General features: G+C 49.7%; 1 protein-coding gene across 1 annotated transcript; it reads left to right on the forward strand.

Moving 5' to 3' along the window:
• Positions 1–219: 219 nt before the first annotated feature.
• EIF1 (eukaryotic translation initiation factor 1) lies at positions 220–3,231 on the forward strand. The gene is made up of 4 exons (XM_047093522.1): positions 220–394; positions 1,103–1,266; positions 1,405–1,506; positions 2,359–3,231. The coding sequence occupies exons 1-4, from the start codon at positions 364–366 to the stop codon at positions 2,401–2,403; spliced, it is 342 nt and encodes a 113-aa protein (XP_046949478.1). The 5' UTR covers positions 220–363; the 3' UTR covers positions 2,404–3,231.
• The last annotated feature ends 15,758 nt before the right edge of the window (positions 3,232–18,989 follow it).

Genomic DNA, 18,989 nt, shown 5'->3' on the forward strand with positions numbered 1-18,989 from the left:
CCTTTCCCTTCCCCTTCTACCACTCCCGGAATCGAGAGGACGCCCTCCCGCAGCAGAGCTCCTGCGCAAGCGCCGTCTCGCGTCCTCGCCCCCGGACCAATCGGAAACGGCGGCGCCAGGGGGCTGGGGCCACGACGTCGTGGGTGGGGCCAGGACGTGAGGGCAGCGCGCTGGCGTCACAGGGGCGGCTATATAAGTGAATACAGGCGCCGCCCCTCCGCCCCAGTCACTGAGCCGCCGCCGAGGACTCAGCAGCCTCCCCCTTGAGCCCCCTCGCTTCCCGACGCTCCGTCCCCCCTGCCCGCCTTCTCCCGCCGCCGCCTTCCGCAGGCCGTTTCCACCGAGGAAAAGGAATCGTATCGTATGTCCGCTATCCAGAACCTCCACTCTTTCGGTAAGCCGCGGAAAAGTCCCGTGGGGAGAAAGGCCTGGGTGGGGTGGCGAAGTGCTCCGGGCCCGGAAACCTGCCAGCGCTCCGGGCTTTCGTAAACTTGGGAGGAGGGAAGATCTTCGCGCTCGCAGGAAGCGGGGCCCGGCCGGGGCCCTGGGGTCGGTCCTTAAGTGCGACCGGAAGGAGCGGGCAGGGAGGCAACCCTTGGGCAGTCCCAGTGTCTATCGGGTGGCGCATTTACTAATGGCTCCCGGGCCGCCTTGGGCCCCACCCGCCCCCTCCCGCCACCCCTGCGTCACGTCCGTTACGTCACCGCCGTTGTCACGGACCCGGGAGTGAGAGGCGGTGCCAGGCCTAAGTGACAAACGCTCCCGCCAATGGGGCGGGAAGCTTGGCCCCGCCTTGGAGCTTTGGTTCCGGCCGGTTGCATCAGCCGGGTGGGGCACTGCCTGCCGTCCCAGGCTCCCCCGGCACGTGATCGGCTTCCGAGGGCGGGCCTGGGGCAAGAGGCCCGGGCTTTCCCCCGGCGCTGGGGAAGCCAGCCGTCCCGGACTGACCCGTTCCGGGGACGGCCAACAAGGACTTGTCTGACCTGATCTCAGCCCTGGCGATTTCAGTAGTTGTTTTCTGGGCGCGCCAAAGATCCATTGGGAGGGTGACAATGGCACCTGAGCCCCAACAGCTCTAACCGAGTTTGATCTTTCTTCCCAGACCCCTTTGCTGATGCAAGTAAGGGTGATGATCTGCTTCCTGCTGGCACTGAGGATTATATCCATATAAGAATTCAACAGAGAAACGGCAGGAAGACCCTTACTACTGTCCAAGGGATCGCTGATGATTACGATAAAAAGAAACTAGTGAAGGCGTTTAAGAAGGTAGGTATTCGGTGAGATCGTAAGAATATCACATTTAACTTGCTCAGGAGGGGGTGCTCACTTGTATTCTCAGGAGGAATTGTTGGTGCACTCGGGCTGCACTTCGTCTAATTTGTTTTGCTTCATTCATGCTTGCAGAAATTTGCCTGCAATGGTACTGTAATTGAGCATCCAGAATATGGAGAAGTAATTCAGCTACAGGGTGACCAGCGCAAGAACATATGCCAGTTCCTTGTAGAGGTGAGTTCCATCACTTGGTGATGATCCATTTGTGCCTCTACCCTGTCTGCATGTCCGATCCTTCCTACTCTATACTCAGTCTCCTGAGGACCTAGAAGTTGGTATTGTAAGACTAAGCAAAACAGTTGAGTTGAAGTAGATAAGTATTCCCAAAAACAGAAGGGACTTGTCTGCCTTATTTAATTCGTATATGGATGTACTTTTTTTGTTTGTTAAGTAATCTCTACACCTAGCGTGTGGGCTGGAACTTAAAACCCCCAGATCAAGAGTCGCATGCTCTACTTGACTGAGCCAGCCTGGTGACCACTTTAAAGATGCACGTTTTTTTTTGTTTTTTTTTTTTTTTTTTTTTTTTTTTTGTTTTTGTTTTTTTTTTCGAACGTTTATTTATTTTGGGGACAGAGAGAGACAGAGCATGAACGGGGGAGGGGCAGAGAGAGAGGGAGACACAGAATCGGAAACAGGCTCCAGGCTCTGAGCCGTCAGCCCAGAGCCCGACGCGGGGCTCGAACTCGTGGACCGCGAGATCGTGACCTGGCTGAAGTCGGCCGCTTAACCGACTGCGCCACCCAGGCGCCCCTAAAGATGCACGTTTAAATGGCACACAGATACTAGAATACACACGATGTCTGGTTGGCAGTTCCTAAGTGCTAAAATCCTCTTTATATCATTGGTTCTTTCCTGAGTACCCTGAGTTAAGAACCATTGTGCTCCTAGTGGTTGAGGTGTGTGCCTTGGCTCTTGGACTTCTCTTGCCCAGTGTAGGAGCAAGAAGACAGTTGTTGGCATCAGAAATCGGTGGGGGGGGGGGGGTTGATCCCCTATTATAACTTTGTCTTTTTTTCTTTGCAGATTGGACTGGCTAAGGACGACCAGCTGAAGGTTCATGGGTTTTAAGTGCTTTTGGCTCACTGAAGCTTAAGTGAGGATTTCTTTGCAATGAGTAGAATTTCCCTTCTGTCCCTTGTCACAAGTTTAAAAACCTCACAGCTTGTATAATGTAACCATTTGGGGTCTGCTTTTAACTTGGACTAGTGTAACTCCTTCATGCAATAAACTGAAAAGAGCCATGCTGTCTAGTCTTGAAGTCCCTCATTTAAACAGAGGTCAAGCAGTAGGCGCCTGGCAGTGTCCGGCCTGAAACCAAGCAGTAACGTCATGTTTCGGTCAAGCCCAGAGCCCCAAGATCACAGCCGGCTATGTCTGGCCAGAAGCTCCTCGGCTCTCCCTCTTCAGAGTTCCCTGCCCTAAGAGAATGTCACCACCTGAGCAGCCCGCGGTGGAGCTGAGAGGACAGGATGGGGTAAGCCGGCCACAGCAGCGGTGCTGCCACAGGGAGTCTTGGTAGTCAAAGAAAGATCCCTGGTGTCTCCAACCTGACCGGGCGGGCGGAGCTTAGAGCGGCCACCTTCCCTCTAGCAAGGTGTGATAGGACGTCTGACTTGCCACCAAAGTCTTTTTGACCAGACATATCCTAGCTATTTGATGTCCGAACACCAGAATGTGAGGCCAACCTTCTATCCGAGTTAAACTTCTGACAAGGGAACAAACTTCAAACCGATGTATGAGTCCTGTAGCTGGCTGTAGAGCTTGCACCTTACTAGCAGCAGCTGCCCAATGCCATGTGAAGTAACAGACTGGTTTTTTGGTTTATTTTTTCCTTCAGTTTTAATGTTATGTAATGTATTTAAGCCCTTATTTAAATAAAACTTGTTTTCAGAAACACCTGATTTGCAGATTGTATTTTATGTATAGTCAGTCTTGTACGTGGGAAGGAACCACAGAAAGGGGCAGTGGAGGGTAGTCTACGCCTGCAGGCCAACGGGGACCTCAACCTCTTGGCCAAGAAAACCTTCAGTGAGCCTGTCCCTTGCATGTCGCCAGAGCTGCAGTGTCCTTAGAGTCCTGAAAGGAGGGACTGCAGGGTGGACGGATTCACTGGTGGTCGTTGGGCCATCCCGGTTCAATGGCCATGGAGGAACTCACCTCGTGAACTGATAGAGCAGTTTGGTCGGAAACCCTTGAGTCCCCTCAGTGACAGGATCTTGCCTTTCTAAAGGTTGTAACAAGGGACAAACGTGGTGTGGGATTTAATCTGATCCTCGGACCCCTGGGAGGGACACAGAAGTGCTTTTTCCAGGGGATACGTTTATAGGGTTAACAGTTAAGGGACTATAAAGCAGTTTAAGAAAAAGGTCAGGCCATCCCTTATAGAAGAACAATGAATGTGATTCATTCTATTAAAATTCTGTCCGTATGTGGATCATGAACTGGTACCAATTGCAGATTGTAAAATACAGGCTTCAAACTACTGAGTAGTCATGAAGAATCCCCTTTTCCTATTGCTAGCCTCTTGTAGATACTGGTCAGCCTTGTGAAGAAGTCTGTATAGAGGCCAGCCTAGAACAAGGTGAAGTGTGGGGGAAGGCTGGTGAAAGGCTGAGCCAGTGGCAGCTGCCCTGAAAATAGGATTTTAATCTGGGAGGTAGAGGGTTATAACAAGGTCTTAACAAAACTCATGTGTTCAGCAAACAAGATTTGAGTGATACTTTTGCTTTTTAAGGTTTATTTTTGACAGAAACCGACTGCCAGCAGGGGAGGGGCAGAGAGGGAGAGACAATCCAAAATAGATTCCAGGCTCTGAGCTGTCAGTGCAGACGTGGGGGGGTGTCAAACTCACCAAGGGGTAGATCACGATCTGAGCCGAAGTCGGACCCTACTGACTGAGCCACCCAGACACCCCTTGAATGATAGTTTTAAATCAGTAAGATTGCATTACAAAGCAAAGGGCTATTCAGAAGCTTCTAGCAGCAACCCAGGAGGCCAACCCACAGAAGACCACAGTCAGGAAATAAGATAAAACAGTAAGAATTCCTGCTATAGGTTGATAAGCAGGTCCTGTGCTAGGCTGTTGAGATATCTTGCCTTTTAAGGACTTCCAGCATTCTAGAATGAGATTATTGAGAGTTAAGCCAGCAACATCAGTAATCCACCATCTGTAATCAAAATGGTTATCCGTGAACATGACAGGAGGTTTGAGAACACTCTTAATTCAGTATCTCAGGCCGGAGATAAAAGTATAGTTGTGTCCGTTGGATGGTTGGGGAAATTTGCAAGGCTAAAAAGTGGTAGGGTTTCCTCCAGAACCCAAGCTCTCCGTCCTTGCCCTCCCCACCAGGTGACCTGTACATTTCCAATTTAAAGAGTTCGTTTTACCAAGATCCGTATATGCAGTGTCGAGTGTGGGGATCGCGGGGCACACAACAGTAATCAGGAAGACACCCTGTGCTCTGGAAGCCGGTGGCCTGACAGGAGTGGAAAACCAGCACGCGGCCTTGACACGAGGCAGAAAGGAGCCAATGCCACCCCTGGCTTGGCCAAAGAGTCACAGGTTTGGGGGACTGGCAAATCTTCCCCACCCCGTCCACACCCACGGGGGCCAGGGAAGGCTTCATAAAGGAGGTGCCATCTGAAGCAGCGTGTTAACAGAGGAGTCAGGATCCAGAGGTGGGAGCACCCAGAGTATATGAGGGCCCTAAGGTAGCGCTTGGCTGGAACAAAGGCCTTATATAGAGCAGGAATAACAGTACTGTCTCTATGCCAGGCCTGTGCTGAGAGCTGGTATACACTGACCTGTTCGCTTAACAGGAGGGACTCGGCCCTAACGTTCTGAGAAGTGGGACAGCTGAGCCAGCAAGCAGGTGATGAGATGGAGCAGAGGGGAGGGAAGGCTGGAAGGCTGGTGTGATGTCAGAGTGGGCTGAGCCACAAGCTAAAACATTCAGATGTCAGCCTGCAAGAAGTCACGGTGAAGAGCAGATCTCGATGAGAAGCGTCTCCCAGCTCTGTGCTCTCGGTTCCTCTCCCCCCCCCACCCCGCCCCCACCCCCAGTCTCCCCTCTGCCTCCTCACTCTGTCTGTCCTCCCCTTCCCTCTCCTGTTTCCTCCCTTCTCACCTCACTCTCCTGGCCCCAACCAAGGCCCACCCTCTGCCACAGGGACAAGCCGACACAAACCCAATGTTCCTTAAAATTGTGTTAGCAAGACGAAATGAATACTGGTCAGCTAAAGCTGCACAGGAATCCACAAAAACTACTTTAAAGCCTATTCAAAGCTCACCCATAAATAGGACAAAGAAACATGGTCTATTTGGGAACTGAACATTCTACCAACTAGCTCTGCAATTGACCTGCTTCCTTATTTACCAGCCTGGTGCTGCCCCCTTGTGGCATGAGTGTCAAAACACAGTTTACTGTTCACCTGGCTTGGAAACGAAGCGCGAGCTCCCTAACTTTTCAGGAGATACACACTGTTTCAGAATTAGCAAATCGTGTGAGGCTCTGGCCATTTCTTCTCTTGGACTCCCTTAAATCCTCCTAGTTTAAATATTCATAAAACGTACTGTTCTTGGGAAGCTTGTTAAAAATTGAGATTCTCGGGGCGCCTGGGTGGCTCAGTGGGTTAAGCGTCTGACTTCAGCCCAGATCATGATCTCAAGGCGCATGGATTCAAGCTTTGCATCCGGCTCTGTGCTGACAGCTCAGAGCCTGGAGCCTGCTTCAGCTTCTGTGTCACCTTCTCTCTCTGCCCCCTCCCCCAATTGTATTCTCTTTCTCTTTCTCTCTCTCTTAAATAAATAAACTTTAAAAAAAATTCTAGGGGCATCTGAGTGGCTCAGTTGGTTAAGTTTCTGACTCTTGATCTGAGCTCGGGTCTTGATCTGAGGGTCGTGAGTTAAAAAAAAAAAAAAAATCAGATTAGAGGCCCCACCCAGGATAGCTAAGCTTTGCTGGGTGTCAGCTGAACAATCCACCTGCTTTTCAAGGGCCTACAAAAATGTCTGGGAACTGAAAGAAATTCATCATTTCCCAAATTTGACCCCCAAACTGCAAAACTCAGAATGCATAAGTGTTTAACACTACAAAAGATACCACTGGCTGTAACTGTAATATAATTCCTATATAACTATATGAAATTGTAATAAACATTTCTAGAAAAGGAACATTATTTGTAACAAAACTTAGATTTGTAAAGTTTACCAACATCTTTCCAAAAATACTACAGAAAACGTCTATTTGGCCTGTGGGTGTACTTTATTCACTTGGTATGAGGCACAACAGAACCTCTGAGGTCAGAATGTCTGGCCCACAAACTCCAGGAAATGACCCTGCCTCTAGAGCCACAGACTCTGATCCAGAGATTCTGATGTGGGGCCCAGGAACCTGTCTTTTTAACATCAGCCAATTCAAATGGGGGGAAATACTGATGTGGCTAATGGGGAGCTATTGAGGAAACATGAGCAGGAGAGAAGCATTACCAGAACTAAGTTTCAGGGAAAGAAATCAGGAGTACTGTATTTAAGGGGCACCTGGCGGGGCGCCTGGGTGGCCCGGTCGGTTGAGCGGCCGACTTCGGCTCAGGTCATGATCTCGCAGTCCGCGGGTTTGAGCCCCGCATCGGGCTCTGTGTTGACAGCTCGGAGCCTGGAGCCTGTTTCAGATTCTGTGTCTCCCTCTCTCTGACCCTCCCCTGTTCATGCTCTGTCTCTCCCTGTCTCAAAAATAAATAAAACGTTAAAAAATTTTTAAAATAATAATAATAAGGGGCACCTGGCTGGCTCAGCCGGTGGAGCGCACAACTCTTGATCTCAGGATTATGATCCAGACTCACGTTAGATGCAAAGATTTCTTAAAAATAAAATCTTTAGCGGCATGTGGGTGGCTTAGTCAGTTAAGTGTCCAACTCTGGATTTCAGCTCAGTGTGATCTCACGGTTCATGAATTTGAACCCTGCGTTGGGCTCTGCACTGACAGTGTGGAGCCTGCTTGGGATTCATTCTCTCTCTCTCTCTCTCTCTCTCTCTCAAAATAAAGTTAAAAAAAAATTTTTTTAATCTTAAAAAAAAAAAAAAAGAGTATTTAAGATGGTTTGAAAAGGGGGTGGCCAAGAGTCAGAACTTGGTTACCAGCATCTGAGAAACCAACCCCTGACATTTTGGCATTTTCACGTATGTGAAAATGTGGGCATTTCTTGCAAGACTGTCCAGAGCTTTTATCAGATTCTTTTTTTTTTAACAAGATTTTTTTTATAATTTTTATTTTTTTTTTATTTTTTTTTCAACGTTTATTTATTTTTGGGACAGAGAGAGACAGAGCATGAACGGGGGAGGGGCAGAGAGAGAGGGAGACAGGCTCCAGGCTCCGAGCCATCAGCCCAGAGCCCGACGCGGGGCTTGAACTCACGGACCGCGAGATCGTGACCTGGCTGAAGTCGGACACTTAACCGACTGCGCCACCCAGGCGCCCCTATAATTTTTATTTTTAAGAGAGAGAGAGCACGAGCACAAGCCAGGAAGGGGCAAAGTGGGGGGGGGGGGGACACAGAGGATCCAAAGCAGGCTTTGCACTGACAGCAGCAAGCCCGATATGGGGCTTGAACTCACGAACTGAAGATGGAGGCTCAACCGACTGAGTCACCCGGTCGGCCCTGCTTTTATCAGATTCTTAAAAGAGCCTGTTACCCAAAACCCCTAAGAATCACTGGCCTGTGGTTTCCTCCCCAGGCTTACAAAGCCCCAGGGACTAACAAAGGTTATCCAGGCACGGCAGTGCAAGCAGCAACATGCCTTTTCCAATATCGACTTTGAAAATTAATAACTATTTAAAAACATTTCTAAACAACTCCCAAACCGAGCGAGGGCCGGGCAAAAGGCACACACGCAGCAGCCGGACTCCACAGCCTCGGATGCCCCAGTGTGACTCACTCGCTCCCGAGCCGCTGTCGCCAGCCGTCACCCGGCCTCGGCGGTCTGGGTGGTTGCACAGTTTAAATTGTCTTTAATCTTGGTCCTTGATGGTCAATTTGTACCCAGAACGGACACCTAGTTAAAAACAGGAAGCACAGGGAACGCAGAGGTTGAACATGTTAACGTGGAGCGTGAAACACGACAGTCTTTTGTGTGGGTCACGTCACTGGCTCTCCATTTCTATGGAACAACAGGAAACAAGCATGAGGACAAAGTCAATGCAGAGAGATGTGACCGAGCTAGGTCCCACGGTCCACCTTGGAGACAGAACTGCAGACTCTCGCTACTCAGTATCCCCGTGAGCTCGTTAGGATTTTAAGCCTGATCCCAGACCTCCCAGACCCATCTTCATTTTTTTTTAAATTTTTTCATTCTTTATTTTTGAGAGAGCAAGCGAGCAAGCGCAAGTGGGGGAGGGGCAGAGAGAGAGGGAGACACAGAATCCGAAGCAGGCTCCAGGCTCCGAGCTGTCAGCACAGAGCCCGATGCGGGGCTCGAACCCACAAGCCGTGAGATCACGACCTGAGCCGAAGTCAGACACTTAACTGACTGAGCCACCCAGGCACCCCTCCATTATGGTTTTAGATGTGCATTTAAAACCCACAAAAATAGTCCAAGTATGGAAAGCAACAGGTATGAGCTGAATATGGACTGAGTTCATTGCACTAGCTAAGAGGTGCAGAAACCTGGCTGTCACATCAGCTGGGGAGTTCTTCGGTGGTACCAAGCCTGGGCTTAGCCCCCAAAGCCTCAGGCCAGAACTAGGGGGTGGCCCATGAGTGATGATTATCTAGCCATTCACGCCCATGGAACCCCATCAGACCTGCAGTTCCCATCCATCTGACTAAGAGGACTCCAGAATGTCAAAAACAATGCTGAAGAAGAAAATATGGTGTTGGCTAGATCTAATTGGACTTTTCCTTCATTGGAGCCAAAGACAGCCTGCATCTCTCATGTGGGATTTGCAATGTGCTTGTATGTGAGTAGCCTGAAACTCTTCTATCACCCCCTGGGAAAAATAATACAAAAGCTATAACAAATGTAAGGGGACCCCAATGAACATTAGATTTTTTTAAGTACATAATAAAATCTAAATCTACATTTTAATATACATTTGTTCTCAGAACCAAATGTGATGCAGTATCACTTTTTAATTGGTCTAAAGTCATGCTTTTTCTTCTAATTAAATCTAAACAGTGTTCTGTCACATTTTTATGGGGAAAGTCAAAATGTGTCTATGATTACCACAAGTTATATTTTAAATTGAACTTTAAAGAGAACCAATCATAACTGACCCACCTCAAATTACCTTTTAATTAAAATGCTGGGCATATGCCAGGCATTGGAAAGAAAAAGATTGAAAGTTTCCAGGTTGGTCCTCTAGATCATTGATATGACAGGGAAAAGGATTTTGAGTCCAAAAACGTCAAGACTCACTGAGCGAGAACTCAGCTGCTTTGCTGCTGGACGCAGGACAGAAGACATTCATGTGGACGGCTTCGTGGAGAGCTTGCCTGGGCTTTTGACAATCCCCAGTGGGTTCATGTAACTGGGGGCATCACGTAACTCAGCACCATTAATATTTGGGCCCCGAGAATTATTTCTTGGGGAAGAGGGACTACCTGTGTATCAAAGGGTGTTTAGCAGAATCTCAGACCTCCACACCCAGGCATGCTGGATGACCAAAATTATCTCCAGATTATTGCCAAATGCCCCTGGTGGGGGCAAAACCACATACTCCTTTTGAGAACCACTGGTTTAGTTCACCCTTTCCCTCCTGTTCTGCCAAACAGAAATGCAAAGGAAGGAGAGCAAATCATGATATCACAGAAGATAACCCTGCTAATTTTAAACTTCTCATAGAATGAACCATTCGTTCATTCATTCATTCATTCATTCAGTAAACATTTATTCAGCACACCGTACGTGCCCGGCACCCTTTGAGCCACTGGGGATACAGCACTGAACAAAGATCCCTGCCCATATGGAAGTTACATTCCAGAAGGGGAGGACGGACTGGGTTTCGGATCTCCTCGTCCCCTACAATTGTTTCCTTGCAACATTTGGTGCTGCATGCCAGCCCTCTTTGCTTCTCAGATGAGGTCTCCCACTAGCCACCCTGTGACCTCTCCACCTGCTTGAACCTTTCATCCCTCCATTCTCCAAATGTAGGAGTTCCAAAGGGACTAAGACAGTCTGGGCTTTCCTTGCCTCTCCCTTCTGGTCTCACCCTAGGTCATGACTGATTATGGCCTTCAGGGTTCATGCTCCTAACACTCTGTTTCCAGCTTCAACTTCTCGTTCGAGTCCAGAGCCCACTGCCAACTCTTTGTTGTGTTCATTCATTCGTTCACTCACTCATTCATTCACATTTATGGAGTATTCACTCGGTACAGGTGTCCACAAGGGGTGTGGGTTCAGCAACCAATAAGGCAAAGCACACCTTCTTTCTCACGGAGTCTATACTCCAGCTGGGGAGTCAGGCGCTAAACCAACCACTGCACAAACACCTAAACTATTTCAGCCATGCTTAGGCAAGGGGTCACATTCAGCCTGTGACAGGGAGAGGCACTCTTTCTCTGCTTTTTTTTTTTTTAACATTTATTTATTTTTGAGAGAGAGAGACAGAGCATGAGTGGGGGAGGAGCAGAGAGAGAGGGAGACACAGAATCCGAAGCAGCTCCAGGCTCTGAGCTGTCAGCACAGAGCCCGATGCGGGGCTGGAACCCACGAACCGTGAGATCGTGACCTGAGCTGAAGTCCGACGCTTAACCAAATGAGCCACCCAGGCGCCCCCTTTTTCTCCGCTCTTTTGCTCCACAGCACTTATCACCACCTGGACAAGTCTATAATTTAGCTTTGCTTGATTTTGACCATCTTCTCCCATCTCTTAGAATTCCCATGGCTGTAATATGCTAGTATTTTGTGGTTTTGGTTTCCTTTTTGCGTGCTATTTGAGAGAGCAGCTTTAAATTTTAAACAGTCGACGAGGAAGTTCTTCTTAAGGTGATCTCCCAGCTACCAGCTCTCTGAGTAGTTTGTCACAAACCTCTTTTTCATGTCCTAGTCTTTCCCTGGGAGAAGAGAAATGAGGAGTGAATGCAAATGAGGTTTTTCCTTTTGGGGTGATGAAAATATTCTGGAACTAGATAAAGGTCATGGTTGTGCAACGTTGTGGATACGCTATAAGCCACTGGCTGGTGTACTTTAAAAGAGTGAATGGTGGGCACCTGGGTGGCTCAGTCAGTTGAGTGTCTGGCTTCAGTTCAGGTCATGATCTCACAGTTAGTGAGTTAGAGCCCCGCATTGAGCTCTGTGCTGACAGCTTGGAGCCTGGAGCCTGCTTCCGATTCTGTGCCCCTGCTCTCTCTGCCCCTCCCCTGCTCTCTCTCTCTCTCAAAAATAAACATTTAAAAAAAAGAGTGAATGGTGGTGTGATATGTTCACTATATCTCAATTAATAGATCTTGTAGGGGTGCCTTGCTGGCTCAGTCAAATATCTGACTCTTGATTTCAGCTCGGGTTATGATCTCATGGTCATGAGATCAAGCCCCGAGTCAGGCTCCACACTGGGCGTCGAACCTGCTTAAGAGTCTCTCTCTGCCCCTTCCCCACTCATTCTTTTCTCTCTCTCTCTCTCTCTCTCAAAAAAAAATATGGATAGATAGATCCTATATATGTGGGTTGTTGTTTTTTTCAAGAGGTGCAGGGAGCACAGAGAGATAGGGACAGAGGATCCCAAGCAGGCTCCACGCTGACAGCAGTGAGCCCAATACGGGGACTGAACCCACAAACTGTGAGATCACAGCCTGAGCTGAAGATGGATGCTCAACCGACTGAGCCACCCAGGTGCCCCCCTATATACGTGTTTTAAATTGTATCATGTCAAAGCTGGATGGATGGACAAATTACGAGCAGGGGTTTTGCCCTTACCAAATGGAAGTACCACTTTGGGTTTGGTGACTAGAAATCTCCTTACCCTCTGCCAGGGAGAGTTTGGGATTTGGCTGGTTTATAAAAGCAGGAGAACCTCGGTAAAGCCTAAAGAAGCACACTGCCCCTTCTCCCTTCCCTGAAACAATTTTTCACAATAACCAAGTAAGATTACAGGTAAAATCAGACACCAGAACCTCCCTCATTTCCTTGGCCCTGAGACCACAACTCCCACCAACCCCACTCATTGGCTCAATAGATCACAGAGTTCAGGGAAGAGAAGGTTCACTGTCGAGGAAGCAGGAAAGCAGCAAGGGAAGGCTTTCCCCCCCCCCCCCAATGCTTACAGAATCCAACTGTCCAGGTTCAAGCCTCAGCTGTGCATTTGATGGGCTGTGTCCCGGGCTAATCACTGGGTTGAGTCTGGGATCTGACTTTACCCTACTCACAAGCTAATAAGCTATCCTATTAGCTTTTCACCAAAGGCAGAAGACACAAGACTCCTGGGTCAGAGACAAATAACTGTGTTACTCACAACCCAGCTGACCACATAATTTGCATCAATTACCCTTGCTCCCCAAGTTCCTTGGTGGTAACACAGCAGAGATGCTACACGGACAGTAGTTGTGAGGCAGCCGAGGACACTGAGCCTGGAAATCTACTGCATTTGTAGGAAGTAGTAAGCAAGTCTGCTCTACGTCCCGGAGGGAGACATTACCTCCTCTCTCAAAGACACTCACTGCAGACACAAACCCAAGAAACGGCCTGAGAAAAGAGTGGTCACGACCTTGGCATGTTCAGCAAGAACATTCAGGGAGGCTCAAGCCCATGGCGAACTGCTTCATTGCTTTGCCTAATTTCTCTGTGCCTCAGTTTCCTCACCTAAAACTGGGGGCAATAGTATTACCCTCCTTGTGGGGTCGTGGTGAGGACTCCAAGACATAATGCCCTGTAAAGTGCTTAGCATGGAGACCTGGCCAAAGAAGGGGTCCCTAAATTGTAATCACCATCATTAGGGGAAGAGGGAGGTGAAAACATGTCATAAACATGAGAAAGCTTGCATTTAAGAGGGCTTCAAGGTCCGGAGGAAACAGAAGGCTTCCCCACTTACTTGCCCCCCAAACTGTCCATGGCACCTTAAGCTCATATCACACTGTCTCTCCCCAAGAGAAAAGGAACAAAGACCCTCTTGATCAACATTGTGTTCCCAGGGTCAACACAGCACCTGGCACGAAGTGGGCACTGAATGAATGAATGAATGAAAAGTGAAAGCAGAGGAGTGCCTGGGTGGTTCGATTGGCTGAGTGTCCAGCTTCGGCTCGGGTCATGATCTCGCAGTTCATGAGTTCAAGCCCCGCGCCGGGCTCTGTGCTGACAGCTCGGAGCCTGGAGCCTGCTTCGGATTCTGTGTCTCCCTCTCTCTCTGCCCCTTCCCCACTCATGCTCTGTCTCTCAAAAATGAATAAATGTTGAAAAAAAAAGGGGGGGGGAGAAAAAAAGAAATGTGAAGGCATTAAGCGTCTGAGCTGGCAGGAGGGTCCGGGATGAAGGGCCACCGTGGGGGCACTGAACTTGACAGGACTGCATACCCTCCAGTGACGAAGGAAAGGAGAGCAGAAGGTGGGCTCGGACAGCTGTGGTCACGCAAGGAGAAGGAAGCTGAGGTCAGATGGCCTTGGGAGGGAAGGGAACGTGACTCACAAGGTTGCCAGGCAACCACCCAGCTGCAGAATATTAATTTGCAATTGAATCAACTGGCCACTTTGAGGAACTATCCTGTTTGCAGGGGTGGGGAGACAGGAGCTGAAGAAGGGGTCAAGGCTTAAGGATGGGGACAAGCCTGGCAGGTTCTGAAGCAGGACAGGGGCAGCGACCCAGGTGCATCGCCCATAAATGAAGTAAAAAACCGTGGGGGCCAGGCTGGGGAGGGAGGAAAGTGAGACCAGAGGGGGAAGGTGGGCTGTGAGAAGGAAGGCAGTCGGACTGACAGTTACAGCAAAGTCAGATTGAGCAGGAGCTGGGCTTCTGGAGAGAGGGTAGGCCAGAGGCTGTGGACCAGGAGAGGCAGCAGCACAGCCCAGAGAAGACCGGCCACGCGCACAGCTCCATCCCCTCACCCGTCAGGTGTCAGGCGTGAGCAGGCAGCTTCCCCTGGCCAACCCCTAACCCTAAAATGCACCTGAGGGCACCTGGATGGCTCAGGCGGTTGAGCTTCTGACTCTTGATGTCTGCTCAGGTCATGATCCCAGGGTCACGGAATCAAGGCCCGTGTTGGGCTCTGCGCTGAGCATGGAGGCTGGTTAAGATTCTCTCTCTCGGAGCACCTGGGTGGCTCGGTCAGTTAGGCGGGTGTCTGACTTCGGCTCAGGTCATGATCTAGCAGTCCGTGAGTTCAAGCCCCACGTCGGGCTCTGTGCTGACAGCTCAGAGCCTGAAACCTGCTTTGTATTCTCTGTCTCTCTCTCGGTCGGTCCCACCACCCCCGCCCCAACCCCTCTCATGCTCTCTTTCTCTCTCTGTGTCAATTAAATCAAGACATTTTAAAAAAATTAAAAAAAGAAAAGATTCTCTCTCCCTCCGCCCCTCTCCCTCACTCATGCTCTCTCTCTAAAATAAAAAATAAGTAAAATAAAATACACCTGAGTAAAGATTCTTCTCACATTGGTGCTTTTAGGATTTGTTTCCCATCTTAAATCCACTGATAGTGCTAAACAAAATACTCTCTAACATTTTATTATAAAAATGTTCAAATACTCAGAAAAGTTTAATTTTAATGTGAAGACTCATATGCCCACCACCTAGATTCCATAATTTATATTTTATTATTATCGATCTCATATCTATTCATCTTTTTTTATGCATTTCAAACTAAATGTACAGTAATACACTTTGACCTAAATACTTCATTAACTAGACTTCAACTTTGTTACAGTTTTTTTTTTAATAAAATTTATGTACAATAGAGTGCACAGTTCTAAATGTGCCCTGCAAACAGGGTTCTGGGCTTGATTTTGATTGGTAAGGGAGATAATAGGCCCTGTCAGCACCTCATCCAACAGTGGAGGTTGTTACGGTTAAGATATGGGAGGCAAAACAGTCCCCAGAGGGGGGTAGCCAGGATGTGACCCAGGGCTGTGGGAAGCAGAAGGTGGATGGACCTGAGGAGCCAGGGTGAGGCCAACCTGGAAGAGGCAGCGTTAACCTGTGAGGGGAGACTCTAGGGACTATTACCGGGAAGAGTGGAGAGAAAAATAATCAAGGAAAAGGGGGTAGAATATTCTGGAAGTCAGCAAGATGTAACAGCACAGATAAGTTGCAGGTAAGGCTGTGGTGATGAAAATACCAGTAATAAAGGTGCCTGAGTGGCTCAGTCAGTTTCTGACTCTTGATTTCTGCTCAGGTCATGATCTCATGGTTTGTGAGTTCAAGCCCCACATCCGGCTTTGCACTCACAGTGCAGAGCCTGCTTGGGATTCTCTCTCTCCTCTCTCTCTCTCTCTCTCTCTCTGCCCCTCCCCTGCTCCCATGCACCTTCTCTCAAAATAAATAAATAAAAACTTTAAAATATATACCAATAATAATAGCAGACCCTTACATAGAACTTACCATGCATCAGAGACCAAGTGGAGGCTACAGGTGTCTCATTTATCCCTCACCTTGACCCTCCCAGAAAGGTATGGGGAACATCCTAAGTGCATGACTTGCCTTAGATCACAGCTGGGAAGTGGTGAAGCTGGGATTCAACCCAGGGTCGCAAAGCCTCCTTGTCCTGACCTTCCACAATACACAAACACTAGTCCCGCACACGGACACCAGCCGCAGCCTGGGTCTCACCGCGGCTTCTGATTCGAGAAGACTTCTCATTGGTGCCCTGGGCACAGGGGTGGGCTTAGAGCTCCGCAGGCGATCCCAATGTGAGGTGTGGGTTGAGAGCCACCGCTCCAAAGACATAGGTGGGCATCAGTTGGGAAGGAGAGGGGGGCCAGAGAGGAGGCCAAAGCTGGAGTATGGGGGTGCCCTCTGCTCTCCCCTCGAGGCAGCTGGGCAGTCACCTGGCCCCTGAGCTCCTCCCGGGGCCCCCTCTCCAGCTCAGCCTGGTCCTGCTACCTTCCTACCCTGGGACAGCAGCGAGACGTCATGAAGCCACTTGTTCCTCCCCAGCCCCCCACTCCAGGAGGGACCACGCATGCCCAGGCTGCCTCCGGGGGTCACTGTCTCAACACCTTCACCCCTCCGAGGCCCCATTGCCTGGGACAGAGTGACTGAGGCATCCTCAGCTTCTCCCTCACCCACCATCAATAACCAATGAAGAACCCCGGGGGGCTGGTGGCTTCTGACAGCGGTTTGCAGCTGCCCGGTACTATTTCCCAGGACCGGCTCTGGCAGGGAGGGGAGTGGGGTCAGGCATGTAGAGTTGCCCCGGGGAGTCTCCCGCCCCAGGGATAGTCCTCCCCGCTGTCGTTATTAATTCTATTTTGTGTGCGCCCCCGCCCTGAAATCTAAATGCCAGGAAGCCATGACCGAGCCGATCACATCCACCTGTTACTCCTGGGGTCTCATCCTGTCCCTGGCTAATGGCAGGTGCTCACCACCTGGAAGGGAAATGGAACAGAAGAATGGCCCAATACTTTAGCAAACGTCCCCCTTCATCGTATTTGAAAAATCCCATGCAAATTCACACCGGGCCAGTTCTTACCTTACTTCACAATTTCAAAAGAAAACTTCCTGGTGCTGGAACCCCTAGCATTGGTGGGGCTGTTGCAGCCCAGTAAATTACCACAAACTGTAGAAGCTTAGGACGACGTCAATTCATTCTCTGATGGTTCAGTAGGTCAGAAGCCCCAGGTACAACAGGGCGCCCCGGGCGGAAATGAAGGCGTCACCAGGGCTGCGCTCCGTTCTGAAGGCTCTGGGTTTGAACCCGTTTCCAAGCTCTTCCAGATTGTTGGCTGAATTCAGTCCTTTGCGGTCCTAGGACCTCGGCTGGGGGCCTCTCTCAGCTCCTTAAGGCCACCTGCACTTCTCGGCCTGTTGCCCTCCCCCTCCCATCTCCAAACTGGCGAGGGCGGGTAGAATCCTCCTCGGTCCTCAAATCTCTGATTCATTCTTCAGCCGCATCACTTCTGCCTTTAGGCAAAGGACATTTGAGCCAGAGGACATTTTTTTATGTTTATCTATTTTGAAAGAGAGAGTGTGTGAGCAGGGGAGGGGCAGAGGGACAGAGAATCCTAAGCAGGCTCCACGCACTCAACTCAAGGAGCCCGACCCAAGGTTGGATCTCACAACCATAAGATCATGACCTGAGCTGAAATCAAGAGTGGGATGGACACTGAACCGACTGAGACACCCAGGCGCCCCCAGCCAAAGAACATTTTAAGGGCTTATCTGATTAAATTGGGTGCACTCAGGGGCGCCTGGGTGGCTCAGTTGGTTGAGCATCTGACTCCGGCTCAGGTCACGATCTTGTGGTTTGAGCCCCGTGTCGGGCTCTGTGCTGACAGCTCAGAGCCTGGAGCGTGCTTCAGTTCTATCTCCCTCTCTCTCTGCCCCTCCCCTACTCGCACTCTGTCTCTGTCTCAAAAAAAGTAAACATTTAAAAAAATAAATTTAAAAAAATTGGGCCCACCCAGACAATCCAGGATAATCTCCCTACTTCAAAGTCTATAATTACATCTGCAAAGTCCTTTTGCCATGTAACCTCATATATTCCCAGGTCCCAGGAGTCGGGCTGTGGACGTCTTTGGGAGATGATTATTCTGCCCTCCACACCCCTCCTGGGAGGAGAAAGATGCCAGAACTAGGAGTTTCAGGCCCAGATCTCCTTGGTCCTGTAAACCCAGGACAGGGATTGCTTCACCTGGCTGAGCCTTGGTTTCTTCACCTGTGGGACAGGGACACACTAGTCCTTACATCCAAGGACCATGGTGAAGAACAACTACGTTTATTCATGCAGAGAGCTTGTCAGCCCAGCACACAGCATTGTCACTCTTGTGAGAACAAGGACGGGGCCCACAGGGAGAGGGAGGGAGCTGGCCCCAAGGTCTGGGATATGATCTTCAATTTGGTAGACTCAGAAACTTGATTTTCTGGTCGCCCAGCTAGTCAAAGTGTTGGAGCCAGGAGTCCCCTCTGGCCTCACCAGTTCCAAAATCGTCCATACATCAGTCGGTGCTGGCCTCTGAGAGATCCAGCTTCCACAGATCCCATCCCTGCCACCGCCTGAGGGTGCAGCCCAGGACAAGTGTCCCTCTGAGTCACGGCCAGCGGGAGGGAAAACCTTAGATTCACACACGGTGCTTTTTAGGGAATCACCCTCCATAAGCCTTGGGAAAGGAGGAGCTCTGTGATGTGTGCAAAGCGTGTGCACAGACCTTGTGACCCCTCCCCTTCACAGCAGCCCTCTGAGGTAGGAATGAATGATTCCCATTTCGCAGACGAGGCTAACTGAGGCCCGAAGAGGATACAAACTCACGATGTTCCAGGCACTGTGCGTGGTGTTTTCTGCACATCACCTTCACAAGATTCCCCCCCCACCACCACACACACACCCAAGTTATTTTCCTCATTTCTTGGAGAAGAAAATAGCTCAGAGGAGGAGAGATCTGCCCAAAGCTCAACATCTGGAAAAGGGTGGGGCCAGGAATCCCTTTTCTTTCCCATTGGACACGATTCCCGGGAGGGCAGAACATGCAGTTTGGTGATTATGAGCACCTTGCGGGGAGTGCTGTCTCTCCACTCGGGGCAG

The sequence above is a fragment of the Lynx rufus genome, unplaced genomic scaffold (genome assembly GCF_022079265.1).
Source record: "Lynx rufus isolate CCGP_SWC_20201006 ecotype Redwood Valley unplaced genomic scaffold, mLynRuf1.p SCAF_34, whole genome shotgun sequence".
In the NCBI taxonomy this organism is placed as follows: Eukaryota; Metazoa; Chordata; class Mammalia; order Carnivora; family Felidae; genus Lynx; species Lynx rufus.